Source organism: Gadus morhua, chromosome 4 (assembly GCF_902167405.1).
Source record: "Gadus morhua chromosome 4, gadMor3.0, whole genome shotgun sequence".
In the NCBI taxonomy this organism is placed as follows: Eukaryota; Metazoa; Chordata; class Actinopteri; order Gadiformes; family Gadidae; genus Gadus; species Gadus morhua.
In genome coordinates this window covers 34,717,582-34,732,655 of record NC_044051.1, presented here as the reverse complement: position 1 = coordinate 34,732,655, position 15,074 = coordinate 34,717,582, and the positions used below count along the sequence as shown (strand labels likewise).

At 49.3% G+C, this 15,074-nt stretch overlaps 1 protein-coding gene across 14 annotated transcripts in view; it reads left to right on the top strand.

Annotated features, from left to right (window-relative positions):
- Positions 1-15,074, top strand: part of LOC115542262 (CLIP-associating protein 1-B) — a 52,102-nt gene that overhangs the window by 10,614 nt on the left and 26,414 nt on the right. For 11 of the 14 annotated variants that reach the window (XM_030354462.1, XM_030354460.1, XM_030354461.1 and 8 more), the window contains exons 8-15: positions 9,810-9,950; positions 10,068-10,144; positions 10,419-10,511; positions 11,077-11,222; positions 11,751-11,886; positions 12,379-12,449; positions 12,556-12,615; positions 14,850-14,927. In XM_030354462.1, coding sequence (XP_030210322.1) covers positions 9,810-9,950; positions 10,068-10,144; positions 10,419-10,511; positions 11,077-11,222; positions 11,751-11,886; positions 12,379-12,449; positions 12,556-12,615; positions 14,850-14,927 — 802 coding nt within the window. Of the gene's footprint in view, positions 1-1,018; positions 1,396-6,704; positions 6,962-9,809; positions 9,951-10,067; positions 10,145-10,418; positions 10,512-11,076; positions 11,223-11,750; positions 11,887-12,378; positions 12,450-12,555; positions 12,616-14,849; positions 14,928-15,074 lie in introns of those variants that run through there. The other 3 variants (XM_030354466.1, XM_030354465.1, XM_030354464.1) reach the window with 3 other exon arrangements.

Sequence of the window (15,074 nt, the reverse complement as noted above, 5' to 3'; positions counted from 1 at the left end):
AAGATGTTAAACGAACAGGAAGGACTCAAACTTGCAGAATAAGCCATTTTCCAAGCCCCCAATGCCGTAATCTTGCAGAGCAAAGAAAGAGCTCCAATGGGACCTGACCGATGTGCATACAGTCGTTAAAGTAGTAGTAAAATGGATCCCACCCAGAACTGTATCTACACTATCCGTCAAATGACGGATCTGCCCCTCTGTCCCCCAGAGATGCATGCTTCCATGTTGCGTTTCACACACACACACACACACACACACACACACACACACACACACACACACACACACACACACACACACACACACACACACACACACACACACACACGAGGTTCTTCTGGGCCGTCTGCTCCCGGGAGAGAGCCATTAGAGGGAGGTCAGCCCAGTCGCCGTGGTAACACGCCACCTGTAGTCTTTTCAAAGGGGGTGTTGTGCGTCAATGCCGCGGTGACTGACAGCTCGGTGAATGTCACCCAAGCAGAGCGGCGGAAAGTGTTTTAGGGAGGGGGAGAAGGGTGGGGGGGAGGGAGGGAGGGAGGGAGGGAGGGAGGGAGAGGGAGATGGAATCAAACGACAGATAGGATTGATCTTCCAACCGAGGACTGCCAATTGGGCCAGTTTGAAGTTTAAAGAGTTAAACCGAGAACAGTTCAAAGAAACAGAAAGACAAAATGAGAGCGGGAGAGAGGGGAGGGATTTGTTATCATCCTGGAGTTTGAGTTGATAGAAAACCCTGAGACATTTTACTATATAATCGCTGCGCTCTTATTTTGGAGGAGAGTTGTCAGCTGTCGTTTGTGCAGTCACAAGACGTGTGTGTGTGTGTGTGTGTGTGTGTGTGTGTGTGTGTGTGTGTGTGTGTGTGTGTGTGTGTGTGTGTGTGTGTGTGTGTGTGTGTGTGTGTGTGTGTGTGTGTGTGTGTGTCAGTGCATCAGCAGTAAAACGGTGAAGGGACACTCCCCCGTCCTCTTGCCCTCAGCTGTGTGCGTGTGTGTGTGTAAGGGGGGGGGGGCGGGGGCAGGCTGTCAGCAGCTAGTGCCTGCAAGTCACACAGGGTAGTGTGAGCTCCTCTTGCTCCTTCCTGATCGACTAGAAAGGCGACACTTGTCTCCTCTTACTAGGACATAGCTCATCGGTTGAGTCGCACGGGATAAACACTTTCAGGTAAAATGAGTATCGCATTCCTTCCTACCATTGATACGGCCTGATTTACTGGCCGCTGCAAACGCGCGGATGCAAGCGGGTGTTCAGTATGTCAGGAGATTGTTTATAGCGCTTGTCTTCGGCAGTGCTTTATATGAAAGCATTTCTGTGTATTCGCGAGCGAGTTGATCTGTCGGCACCATTCGTCGTTGCTTCCGGAGCGTCTGCAGCGGCGACACACATCACAGCCAGGTACCGTCCCGCTTCCTCGTGTTACTCGTGTGTCCTACGCTGACCGACCCTGGTTCTCTGTTGAGCATAGCAGCCCTACTTTTACACAAACAAAAGAAGAAGAAAAGTTGTGTGGCGTCGTTTTTAAGGGTCTTAATCTGTTGTTCTTCGTCACTCGACGCGATACGACTTTATCGTCCAGTAAAGTGGATCATTGCCTTTTTGCTTCTCTTGGCATAAACATCAGCGACACTTTAGTACGCTACACGTAGAGACCACGTCTGTGGTAGCTCTGCAAGCCTGCAGAGTTAAACCAGTCTTATACCAGATTTAAATGGACTAGTGTGGCTGCACCTCCTTAACCACAAATGTCTAACGGCGTTAGGTGTATTGCCAAAGAGATCCACATCAAGGAATGACTTTGGCTCGTACTTCAAACAAAGAGACACAATTATGAATTGGACATAAGTTGGAAGACATACAGGTATTAAAGTAATGTTTTGTGTTATGGTCTCTGGACTCATACTGTCAGTCTCTAGGGGGCGGTAGGGGGGCTTATCCACGTCAGAGGTTTGATATTTACACGGGTGATTGCTCGCCTGGCATGTGTCCAGCACGTTGAATCTGGTTTGAAAATGAAAACATTGGAGAAATGCACTAAGTATCATGGGATATATTGGAGCAACAGCAGTTGTACACTAGTGTTATGGTGCATTATGGGTATGAAGTAATGCAGTATGTAGGGAACCAGATTAGTATACTGTGCATTTTGAGCAGCCCGACTAAATATTGATGCCCCATATAGTGCCGTATGCTCTATCACTCACTATGAGAGGGGAGCAAGGTTTTTTGAAGCTCACTTGAACTGATGAAGAAAATGGGTTGAAAGTTCTAAAACATATACCGTAAATAAGACGAAATATGAAGAAAATGCATTGAAAAATACCTATTTGTTTTCTCGTATCAAACGAAAAGCCTTGTTGGTAATTTGTTCAGATATTGTGTCGGCGTTCTCTGTGCAAGTAAGGAAGTGCTTGATGAAAAGGCTTTTGATAAATGAATCTGGACTTGACATGAAGTGTTCACTGGGGCTCTTCTTCCAGTGTGACGCAGGTACCACATGACCTGGTGGGAGCTTATTGTCTGTGTTGGAAACCCAGTGCTCTGCTTTCCTCCTGAAAGTCGCAATCTCATTTGCTTTGCCGAAAGATACCCCCTTCTCTGACCTCTGACCGGTCTTAGATCAATGGTTTCCTACGATTCTTGAGACTTAATCATGTATGTGTGTGTGTTCAAAAGGAGTGTGTGAGAGGGAGGGAGAGAGAGAGGGAGAGGGAGGGAGAGGGAGGGAGAGAGAGAGGCAAGCATTCAGTTGTACCATTTCCAACAAGAAACGTTTTACATAATACTTCATTTTAAAACCGACGTCTCCAACAGCCGATTTTAACCACCACACTTTCGTCACGACATCGCAGCCACTGAATCCAGGCCGATACCCGTCCTGTGCCCCCCCCCCCCCCTCTCCAGGACTAGGGTTACCCCCCTGCCTCCCTGGTGAATAATGCAGGGCAGCGCTGGCAGGGAGCTCTCTCTCTCTCGGCCCCCTGGCCCCGACCTGGGCCAGAGGAGCGGCTCTCATCACGCAGGGAGCACAGCGAGGGGAGGTTCTGCTAACGGTGACCGCATCGATTCTAGATGTGGTTCCCGATGTGGGACACGGGGAACACGGTGATGGAGGAGGGTGTCCTTCCCATTTGGCCGACTGGCTGTGGGTGGCAGTGTACTGGGAGCATGGATTACATCAAACCGATACGAGCATGTGTCACTGCAGAGACGTTTTATATGAATCTAAAGGCGCTTTAGAATCGGTTGCTCCTTAAAACAAAAGGCGTTCCGCCTTTCTCCACAAGCTAATTCTTCCTCAGCAGGAACCATGCACACCGGCTAGCTGGATAGCTTCCAAAGCTAGCTAGCTTGTTATCAAAACAAACTGGTCTTGCCAAGTAGGACATGATCGATAGCTAGCGGCTGTGGCTTCGTGTGGCTAATGCTGAGGTTAGCTTTGGTGAAATGTGAGTGAATGCAGTTTAACCAGGGAGGGTTTGTCCACACTAACTGGTTTGTGTTGTTCCCAGGGGAGTTGGCTCTCAAATGCCCTACTGAATACCTCCGCTGTCCTGATGAATGTAGTGGTCTCCTCGGGTTACACACACACACACACACACACACACACACACACACACACACACACACACACACACACACACACACACACACACACACACACCATTCAATGTACAAACCCTAAAAGATTGTGATTTTTTAAATGATGCAGTATAGTTTGTTATTATTGATTCGTTATTGATTTATTAGTGAACAAGAATCATGTGTCTTATTGAATAAAAGACTAGATGTTGACTGGCCATCATAATTACAAGCTGGCTATTCTTCCCTTGGTATGTCATAACAGTTGAGAGACCATACATGCTCACATCCATCTTGTCCTCACCACAACGTGTCATCTTTTGACATCGCCCCGTTTTACGAGCACTGGGTATCTTTCCATGCAACGCTATTAAAGGCTAACCACTTTTATTTCGGCCCGCTGGCCGAGGCGGCGCTAGCTCGTTGTCCGTCAGCCCCCTCCTCTGGGCTTTGTGTTCCTGCCGTAGCTCCCCCTGGGTGCGTGTAACCGTAGACGCCTCGGGGACTGAAGGAGTGCTAATGAATGCTATTGGGGCCCAGCGCTCCCTCCTGCTGTTGTCCAGGCCCGGATTGTTCTGGTCTGCAGGTGGTTCCTTGTCCACATGCCCCGCCCCCGCTGGCCGGTTGAACCGTGGGATGGCAGACCCTTTCCACAGAGGAGTCCTTGTAGGAGCAACACAGGTGTCCCTCATTACCCTAATTATGACTCTGCTGCTTGTGTTTGCACCAGGGCACCGGTAGCAGGCTGAGGCCACGTTTATACGTAGCAGGGTATTTATAGAAACAAATATTCCCCCCCCTCCGTTTTCAAAAATAACATTGTGCACACAACATCGTTTTCAAAAAAGTTGTCGTTTGCATCAAAACGCATAAATACGCCGTCGAGCGCCATTATAACTATGCCAAACCTATGGGCGGCAGTGTAGGGAGAAGGATAAAGCCATGCAAGCCAATCTGAATCCTCCGAATCAACAACAACGAATAACACGAGCGTCTTCCTGTAACAAACAAACAAACTGTAAACATTGGGCGCTCATATGACGTTAAGCATTTCCTGGCGCATAATGTGACGCTCCAGAACCTAAAACCCTGTTTCTCCCCGTTGACACGACAACACATAACCGGCGTTTTCAGAAATCTCCACTTTGGCCGGAGTTTTTAGAAATGATCGTTTTCTGTGATAAAAACTGCGTTTTCGTGTAAATGAGAGGCCAAACCGCTTGGAAATATCTGCGTTTGCCCTGCGTGTAAATGGGGGCTGAGCTAATGACGATAGGTCTGCTAGCCCTGGGACAGAGAGCCATAACTAGTGTTATGTGTCCTGTGATGACACCTCTGTGTCAGGGTCACAGAGCTTGCCTACATCACCGCTGTGAAATGCGGAAGGGTTGAGATTTTCGTGGTGGCTGTCATCGTTGTTGTAGACGGTTGTTGTTGTTCATCATCAGTCATTCTCGACTCGTTGGAATTTGCATATCCGTTTTGAAATCTCGACGGTTAACTCCTGACTGTTCTCTCTCTCTCTCTCTCTCTCTCTCTCTCTCTCTCTCTCTCTCTCTCTCTCTCTCTCTCTCTCTCTCTCTCTCTCTCTCTCACCCTCACCCTCACCCTCACCAGTCACCTTGTGGTTGTGAGCCGTTGCATTCCGAGGCTCCAGCATGTCACATTGTGAGCGTTAGCCCGGAGGACAACCTGTCAGACTCCATCAGGCCACCGTTCCGCCGAGGGGCGTAAGGGAACAGGTGCTGAACCTGCTGGATTCACATCCAATTGCTTGTCCTCATTATGCCTGGGATTTAAACCTTTGAGCCTTTCAGTGCGGGGAGTGAAATCACCTGGCACTCATTTGAACCAATCAGAATGAGCGATTGCATAACCAGTTTGATGTATCTATTTTCTCTGGAAGTCCCTGTGGGTGGACTTTGAGTTTTCGGTCACTGCCGTAGTTACGTGCCAGCAGAGCCCCCTCTGGTGGTCGAAGGAGGTCATTGCAACGGCGGGTGCCTTAGTTCCCTGAGGCTATGTTGTAATTGGCCCACTTGTTCCCTCATTCCCTGTTCACTACATAGTGAACACTAGGGAGAAGACTAACTAGGCAACAATCACCATCTCAGAAACAAGGCAACACGTGCAAGATGTTCTGTGTGACAGCTCATTGGCCAAATAAACCCGTAAAGGTCCATCTCTATTGGATTAATCCCATTAAATGAAATTCAATTCAATTTTATTTGTGTAGCCCTTAATCACCATAACAGTCTCAAATGGCTTAACAGCCTTAATATTTATTTATAGCAATGCATTGCTAACCAATGACGCAATGCATCATGGGATTAAGTGTGCATTAGCTGTACACTTCTTCTGCTGTGCATTATAAGTATTGAGTAGTGCACTATATAGGGAAACCAGATATGGTCACGCACATTTCGGGCAACACTACCAAATGGTGGCGCCCCTCAGGGAACAGAATCCTGATGTTTAGGTCACATGATTTTTTTCCTTTGACTTGCGGGTCCAATTCCACATCAATACATTTGGAAACAATTGTTGACCCGTGGGGAAGTTTCCGAGTTAGCTGAAATGATCGGCATTGTTACCGGTTTCTGTGTGGGAGCAACGCCTGGGGGAATTGTTGAAGGCTGACTCTGCATTGATGCTTAAAGAAAATCTCTCTCTCTCTCTCTCTCTCTCTCTCTCTCTCTCTCTCTCTCTCTCTCTCTCTCTCTCTCTCTCTCTCTCTCTCTCTCTCTCTCCCTTCCCCCCCCCCCCATCTGGCTCTTCCCTTGTTGTCGAGTCATGATGACACCAAGGCCACACAGTGAATCCCTCCCCCCCCCCATCAGATAAAATGATAGAAGGGCTAGAACTCCTTGCCCTATCAATCACACTAAACAAACATGTGTGTGTGTGTGTGCGCACACATGTGTGAAAGATGGGGCGGTGTCCATAGGCCATGCACACACACACACACACACGCACAGTCTGTGACATGTGGCTCACTTCACCGGGGGAGGGGCAGCTCCGCGCCCCCATCCTCTGCCTCCCCCCCCTCCCATTGCTTCCCTTCCGTCTCCTCCTCTCCTCGCGCTCTCTCCTCCTCCCCTCAGTCTATAGAGAGGGCGAGAGAGAGAGCGAGAGGGAGAGAGAGAGAGAGAGAGCGTGGGGCTGGCTGGCAGCATCGTGCGACGATGTGAGGACCGGAGGAATAGCACCTGGAGAAACAGTCTGTCCTGTGTCTGTCTGTCTGTCTGTCTGTGTGTGTGTGTCTCTGTGTTCTGTCTTGTCTGCTTGTCCGCCCGGCTGGCTGGCTGGCTGGCTGGCTGGCTGTCTGCCTGTCTCTCCGCCAGCATGCTGAAGAAGCTGGTTTGTCGGCGCATCTGCTCCTGTAAGCTGCTGGATGATGTGGGGTGGGGGGGGGGGGGGGGGGGGGGTGGAGGGGGTGCATGGGGGAGACGCATGGACGCTTGGCGGGGGGAGGGGGGGGGGGGTGAGAGAGGAAGAGGGGCGAGAGAGAGGCGTGGGATCACGGTCGGTAGTCAGCGATGAGCTGCATGCTTATCAAACACTGTTACAGCCTTCTGCGTTTTAGAGAGCGAGAGGGAGAGAGACGCATGCACATGCCGGTGTCTGTGTGGGGGGGGGGAGGGGAGGGTTGACACCATCGCCGGTGCGATGCCTTGCTTCAGGAGAGACCGCCCCGCCTTCCCAGTGCACAGGAGGCTGTGCACGGGTGAGGTCAGCTGAAGCACGCCGGCGTCCAGGAAAGGGGCTGTGTCAGCGCTAGCGGGAGGGCTGCAAGGCGGCTTGTTTTGTTTGTCCGCGGGCGGGAGTCGCGCGGCAGAATGCTAGCTCTGTTGTCACGTTTATGTCGTTGCGCCGGGAATCACATTTGCAGCTGTGTCGGGGGTGGGGCTGGTGGTGGTGGTGGTGGTGGTGGTGGTGGTGGTGGTCTGTTGCTTTTGTTGTCCTTTTTGCAATTTGGCTGGGGAACACGGCATGTGACGCCGGTTTGGTTTGTTTGTGAATGGGTTCTGCTTTGGTATCGCTTGTCGTCGTTGTTGTCATGATGACCGCTGGCGGGTTCTGTGGCGTGGTGGAATGTCCTGTCAGTGGATGGCTCGCGGTATGTTCCAGAAACCCCAGCAGTATCTTGTGGGAGCGTGTGAGGTTGTGCCTATATGGGCATTCAGGCTGAAGCATACCCGATCACTTATTTAACTTACCCGAGATTTATTTTGTTTTCCTTTTAGTCGTGGGACTGACAGCCAAGTCCCCATCACTAAACTGAGCCTGTGTAACACACAAGGCTGTAGCGACAGTATAGGAGAGAGTGAGAGACTCTTGCCTTGTCTGCCTCTGTGTGACTGCTGTGTGATCCTGCATGTTATTGTCATCATGTTATTGTGTGTGTGCTTAATATACACCTTTAATAATTCATGAGGATTGAAGGGCTGGACTGGTAGATTCCTCCAGGGTGGGGTGAGGGAGGGGGAAGAGAGGGGGGGAGGGGGTTAATCTGGTGTCTGGTTATCTCTTTCTCCCCCCCCCCGCTGCACGAGCCACTTTCACATGCGTTTCCTCCATGAGTTGGAGCAAGGGTGAGGGGGGGACAGGCTTCAGAATCCACCCTTTTGGCCAACCATTTCTACTAGTGTCCTTCCTTACAGAGAGCCTTAAAGCTAGTCCTCAATGGAAAAGGGACCCATGGAGTCAGTGTTAGTGTCAATGTCAACTGCATGAGGCTAACTGGTGGCGTCCACCCACAATAGAATCTGTGCTCAGCTGTCATTGCTGTGCCGCTGCCATGTCCCTTTTGAGTTGTCTTAAACAAAACAAAAGCCAGGCCACCACACATCCATTGGGCTCTTTGCCCGTGGGCTCCAGGGGGATATCTATATTATTTATGTTTGAATGATCCACCTTTAACTTTGTGTCTTTGTGTGCTGGTAGCCACAGACCCACAATGCATCAGGACCAGATAGTGATAGTCCTGGCGTTAGCTCTGTGCTAGCATCAGGACCAGATAGTGATAGTCCTGGTGTTAGCTCTGTGCTAGCATCAGGACCAGGTTGTGATAGTCCTGGCGTTAGCTCTGTGCTAGCATCAGGACCAGGTTGTGATAGTCCTGGCGTTAGCTCTGTGCTAGCATCAGGACCAGATAGTGATAGTCCTGGCGTTAGCTCTGTGCTAGCATCAGGACCAGGTTGTGATAGTCCTGGCGTTAGCTCTGTGCTAGCATCAGGACCAGGTAGTGATAGTCCTGGTGTTAGCTCTGTGCTAGCATCAGGACCAGGTAGTGATAGTCCTGGCGTTAGCTCTGTGCTAGCATCAGGACCAGGTAGTGATAGTCCTGGAGTTAGCTCTGTGCTAGCATCAGGACCAGGTAGTGATAGTCCTGGTGTTAGCTCTGTGCTAGCATCAGGACCAGATAGGGATGGTTCTGTTAGTATGTTACATAGTACAGTTGTGTGAACTCTGATTGTATCTGGGGACACTGCAACATATGCTGCGTTTTTATGCTAAATGTTATAATGCTTATTATTATTTTGGGAAGGGTTCCCTCTGTGTATTCCCTCTCATGGTAAGATGCCTTGAGAGGGAATCCAGGCCATGTAACCACTAAAATATGGGAGCTGGCTTTTCCTTGATCCCTTCACGCGTGTCCAATGGCCACATATTGCCTTTGAGACCCCTTGTCTCAAAGGACTGTACCATCTCCAAGGTAACGGCTTTTAAATGACAATCAGCACGTGGTTCAGCGCAGCGCAACGGGCTGACTGAAATCTGTCCCCTCGCCGCCACGCGAACAATTACCCACTCGTAACGCACACATTACACACAACACAACCCTCCAGAGCCAGGTCTTATTTCCCATTATCTTAAATCGGTGCCAAAGGCATCTCCTCAGCCCCGCTTATACCTCAAAGCCTCAGTTTATATGATGGCGGTAAATCAAACCTGTGGCTGTTGCCAAGAACGCAACACAGCTTCCACTTCTTCCCCAGAAATGACCGAGAGCCTTTCAACAGACCCGCTGCCGTCGATTTAGCCCTGAGTGGGCGTGCAGAACCACGCGATCGTCGACATTCGCGGCGTTCCTGGCCCGTCGTCAAGCATGGCGATCAAAGCTCCGATTGTCCGGCCTCTGACTAGGGCCCTGTCTCCTCTCCTCCTTCCTCACCACCTCCTCACTCACTCCGTCCCTTCCTTCCTTCCTACCTCCCTCCCTCCAGATAAGAACTTCGATGAGGATGACTCTGTGGACGGGGGACGCTCCACCTCGTCTTCCAAGCCCGTGTCCGCGTCCGGGAGGAAGGCGGTGAGCATGGGCTCCTTCCGGAAGCCGAGCTCGGGCTCCAGCGCCAAGTCCGCAGGTCAGACGCTCACCCGTCGCTCGGCCGTTAGCGGCTACCGAGCTAGCCGCTGCTCGACTAGCCGCCGCCGCACGCTAGTATTCGCTACACTGAAGTCTTTTCTGATTGTCTCTTCAGGGAAAGATGCGGCCAGTGCTGGGGCCGTGGACGAGGAAGACTTCCTCCGAGCCTTTGAAGATGTTCCCACCGTGCAGGTACTCGCACACGCACACAGACACACACAGTCACACAGTCACACACACAGATTCACACCCACACACACCCAGTCACAATGGCAAACAGTCACAAACATGCTCAGAGACACTTTTTCAATTGCAGGCTATTCTCAGATTCTTATTCTGGTTTAACAGTGTTGAGTGCCATTTTGATGTTATTTAGCACAGCAAGCATAACATTCAGAACTGGATGGTGATATGATTACAAATCCATCTGAAATCCTGAACATCCTGCGTTTGCGTGTGTCCTCAGCTCCACTCCAACAGAGAGATGGAGGAGGCCATGACCAAGATCCGGGACGTGCTGTCGGACGACAAGCGAGACTGGGAGCTACGCGTCGCCGCCGTAAGCTAACGCCCGGCTAACATGCTGACATGCTAACGCCCAGCCCAGACACTGTACTGTAGATACAGTTACAGCTAACATGCTGACCTAGCCCAACTACTACACTGTAAAGCCCAGACACTATGCTATACGTACAGCTACAGCCAACATGCTAAACTAGCCCTCCCACTACACTGTAAAGCTAAAACACCATGCTATACGGCCAGCTACAGCTTACATGCTATCCTAGCCCACCTACTACACTGTAACGCCCAAACACTATACTATACGTAAAGCTACAGCTAAGATGCTGACCTAGCCCACTTACTAAACTGTGAAGCCCAAACACTATATTATACTTACAGGTACAGCTAGCATGCTAACCTAGCCCTAATTTAGACTTGACTAGTGAAGTTAAGCCTGCTAGCCGTGCCCAAAGCGGACCAACAATCAGTCTTATGAGCGACACCTGTGTGTGTCCTACGGCGACGCCTCTGTGAAAAGGATCCATTCTAAGCCCTCGCCCCTCCCCCCTTTTGCTCCGCCCCTTCTCCCCCCCGTTGCCCCGCCCCCTGGTCCCCCCCAGCTGAGGAAGGTGCGCTCGCTGCTGCTGGCCGGCGCGGTGGACTACGACGGCTTCCCCCAGCAGCTGCGGCTCATGGAGGCGGCGTTCAAGCTGTCGGCCAAGGACCTGCGCTCGCAGGTGGTGAGGGAGGCCTGCATCACGCTGGGGTGAGGGCGCACGGACGGACGCACGCACGCACGCACATAGGCACGCAGAAGCACACAGGGACACACACAGACACAGAAACACACACACGTGCACACTCGCACGCTCTCTCGGACGCACTCTTGCACACACAAACAAGCACGCACACACACACACACACACACACACACACACACACACACACACACACACACACACACACACACACACACACACACACACACACACACTGTTAACAATATGATGAAAGATATCCAAGTTCTAAAGGTGTGTTTCCTGCTTTGGGATTGAATTAGCAAATATATACATCTTTTTTTTATTATCTTAGTTTTGAATTTATTAGATTTATCTGTGCTAGCATCTGATCTTAGATAAGCCTATGTTGTCTTCGGTTATGTAATCTTAGTTTAGTTCAGCTGATCCGAGTCAAGCCTAATTCATCTTCCGTCATGTCATCTTAACCTAGTGTATCCGACAATAGTTTATCATTGTGCCGTGTGTCCCTTCTAAACGCTCCTGTCGATCTGCAGCCACCTGTCCTTGCTGCTGGGCAGCGGGTTCGACCACGCTGCCGAGGCCACCATACCCGTGCTGCTGAACCTCCTCCCCAACAGCGCCAAGATCATGGCCACCTCCGGGGTGGCCGCCGTCCGCATCATCCTCAAAGTGAGCGACGTGCCGCTACTCACGGTGCCCAGCGAGAAGCATGCTCGATTGGAACCAAGTTAGCATTTGACCGAGTTAGCCAAAATCAATGGAAGAAGATGAGATTGACTAGCTTGTTGGTGAAGGAGGGGTTCAAAGGGTCCGTTTCGGTGTCTCTTGGTTTTTTTGAAAAAACGACAACAAAAAACAGCATCTTGGTGCTTGGTGAAACTGCAAACTTGATTGAATCGAGCCCCATTCTTCCTATTTGACTATGGGTAGGTGGAAAATAACTTTGTGTAATGTAAAAAAGTAACTGAGAACTTCATTCCAAATGAATCTCCTATTTGCAATTTGCTGACAAAACAGAGGAAACATAGTGTAGTGTCCATCTAACAGCAAGTCCTACTGATAGTACTACTACAGATGTGATAGTGTTAAGTGCATGATCGGTATTATTCCCCTGATCGTGATCGGCTAGTATGCCTGCTGACTGCCGTGTGTTCCCCGCAGCACACCCACTTCCCACGCCTGATCCCCGTCATCTGCACCCACTGCGTGTGCAAGACCGTGGCCATCCGGAGGTGAGGCGTCCGTCAGACCTCCTGGGGTTTATAGGCGGAGGCGAGGGGTGTGGTCGTGACCATGGCGATGGTCCCACTCGCTGATCGGTGTTGTGTTTGTTCACAGGAAGTGCTTTGAGTTCCTGGACATCATGTTGCAGGATTGGCAGAGCAGCTCCTTGGAGAGGTGAGAAACAGTACTTTATTATGTGTATGGATACATATGTATATGTATTAGATGTATGATCCTATGTATATATATATATATATATATATATATTAGAGCTGTCAGTTAAACGCGTTATTAACGGCGTTAACGCAAACCAATTTTAACGGCGTTAAAAAAATTATCACGCGATAAAAATAAAAAACTTTTTTTTTTTTTTTTCTTTGGCTCAAAACAAAGAAGCAGTAGCCTGACTGCTATGTTCAAATGACATTTGTTCAAAGCAGTCGTTTAATTGCACTATAGGCTCTTTTTTTGTATCGTCCTGTTTTGATCAGTATATGCCAATGTTGTTATCAATATAAAATCATTTGCACAAGGCAAGCCGATGCACTTCACCATGTTGATAAGAGCATTAAAATTAGAAGAATTATGGGACAAAAAAATCAGGGGATATTTAGCATAGAAAAAGAATTTGCGATTAATCGCGATTAATCGTGAGTTAACTATGACATTGATGCGATTAATCACGATTAAATATTTTAATCACTTGACAGCTCTAATATATATATAATATATATATATATATATATGGTGGGTGAACCTTTAGCAATCTGGCGATTCGATTTCGATCTCTTGATGGTCTGAATCATGGTTTGATTCAGAACTGATTCACGATTTGAAAAGTTACATCAACTGATAATAATGTATAGGCAAAAAAAAAATTGCGGGGAATTTTGAAGAGATTCAGAACTATAGAAGATGAGAGTCCCAACTCTTACGTGAATGGATTTCTTTTGAACTAATAACTTTTCAAACCATTTTTTACCTGGATGAGTTTCTTAGCTAAAAGCTATCACTTTTTTGGAGTCTCATCCTGTAAACAAAGAAACGGCGTGGTTTTATTGTAGACGTCAGCAAGGACAGCAGGGCTCTTCGGGTGGCTGATAAGGGGAGCAGCATGCTATTGCTATTGTCTCTTTAATCGTGTCACTGGGAAGATAAACAAGCTTATTTGTTTTCTGAGCATTAATGACCGACGGGACCATGTCCAGTCTATTTGAATAGCCCTTCATCCCAGTTACCGTCTCAAAGGGCATCACAGGCCGTGTATAACCACACCCCCTAAGCCTATCCCCCAAAAGAACAATAAGAGAAGTCCCTTAATTATCAAGGCCTGAACCTTGATGAGACGCATCGCCGCTGAAACATCAATGAACGCTACGCTCGCTGAGCAGGCCGACGGGGACCCCGCCCAGACCCTAGCTCAGCAGTTTCCATGGCGATGCCCGGGGAAGATGGGCCGGGCTCTCATTGTGTGTCCGGGCGGTCGGCTTCCTGTCCCTCCTGCCTCTCGTCTGAAACCCGACGCGCCCTGCTGTCATCAGGGGAACTCTCCGCTTCATCCCAGCTATCGATTTAGCCCTCCTGTGTGTGTGTGTGTGTGTGTGTGTGTGTGTGTGTGTGTGTGTGTGTGTGTGTGTGTGTGTGTGTGTGTGTGTGTGTGTGTGTGTGTGTGTGTGTGTGTGTGTGTGTGTGCGTAGACAAAGTGTGCTCAGGGATGCATGCAGACCTACCGACCGGAGGGTTGTCCATTAGCTGTGTGTAGACGTTGCTCTTATTCCTGGCACACACACTAGACTAGAGGATTTAATTAATTTACAAAATGTGAGGGACCACACAGCTAGAAGATACATTTAACTGTTTAGGTCGTTAACTGTGTGGTAGGAATAGTGTGCTATGATTTTTGCTAACACAGCACAATGCATATTCCAATTCTATTCCCCAACAACCCAGTCCTGTTTATTAAAGCCGCAACGCTCGCAAAAGTTAATTGCAATCTCGCAATCAAAAACATGACTTTAGCGGGAACGGACGTGGCACGCATCCAAAGGAAATATTGATGTCGAGGAGCGGGGGTACGACTCCTATCTTTCGCAAATCCATCACACTTTCGTCTCTGCCTCCATGGCTTCTGTTGTGATTGATCAAACACCAAATATGGGGACGGTTACTTTTTCTGATCAGCTGATCAATCTAGAATCAAAACTAAAAGTAGTTTTATTAGCACTGGATATTGCCGCCAGTGCCTAACATTTGCTCAACATGTGCAACGCAGAGGCAGCACAAAGGAAGGTTTTGTGTACTTACAATACCCACTCTGTTCATGAACACTGCTGTGGTAACACCAACTCGAGAGATTGGATTTGACCTCAATAAGTTTGTGTGTCTGTGTGTTTATTTCTGTCCTGCAGACATGCAGCCGTTGTCATGGATACCATCAAGAAAGGGGTTCACGACGCAGACTCCGAGGCCCGCTCTGTGGCCAGGAAGTAAGTCAGCCATCAGAAGTGAGGATGACTTTGAGACCGCAACACAACGTCTTTCAGAGCGACTCTTACGTCGGTGACCCTGACATGGCCACGATATTATTGGAGCCTCTAGGAATCCTACGATGTGATGGGACGAATTACATATTT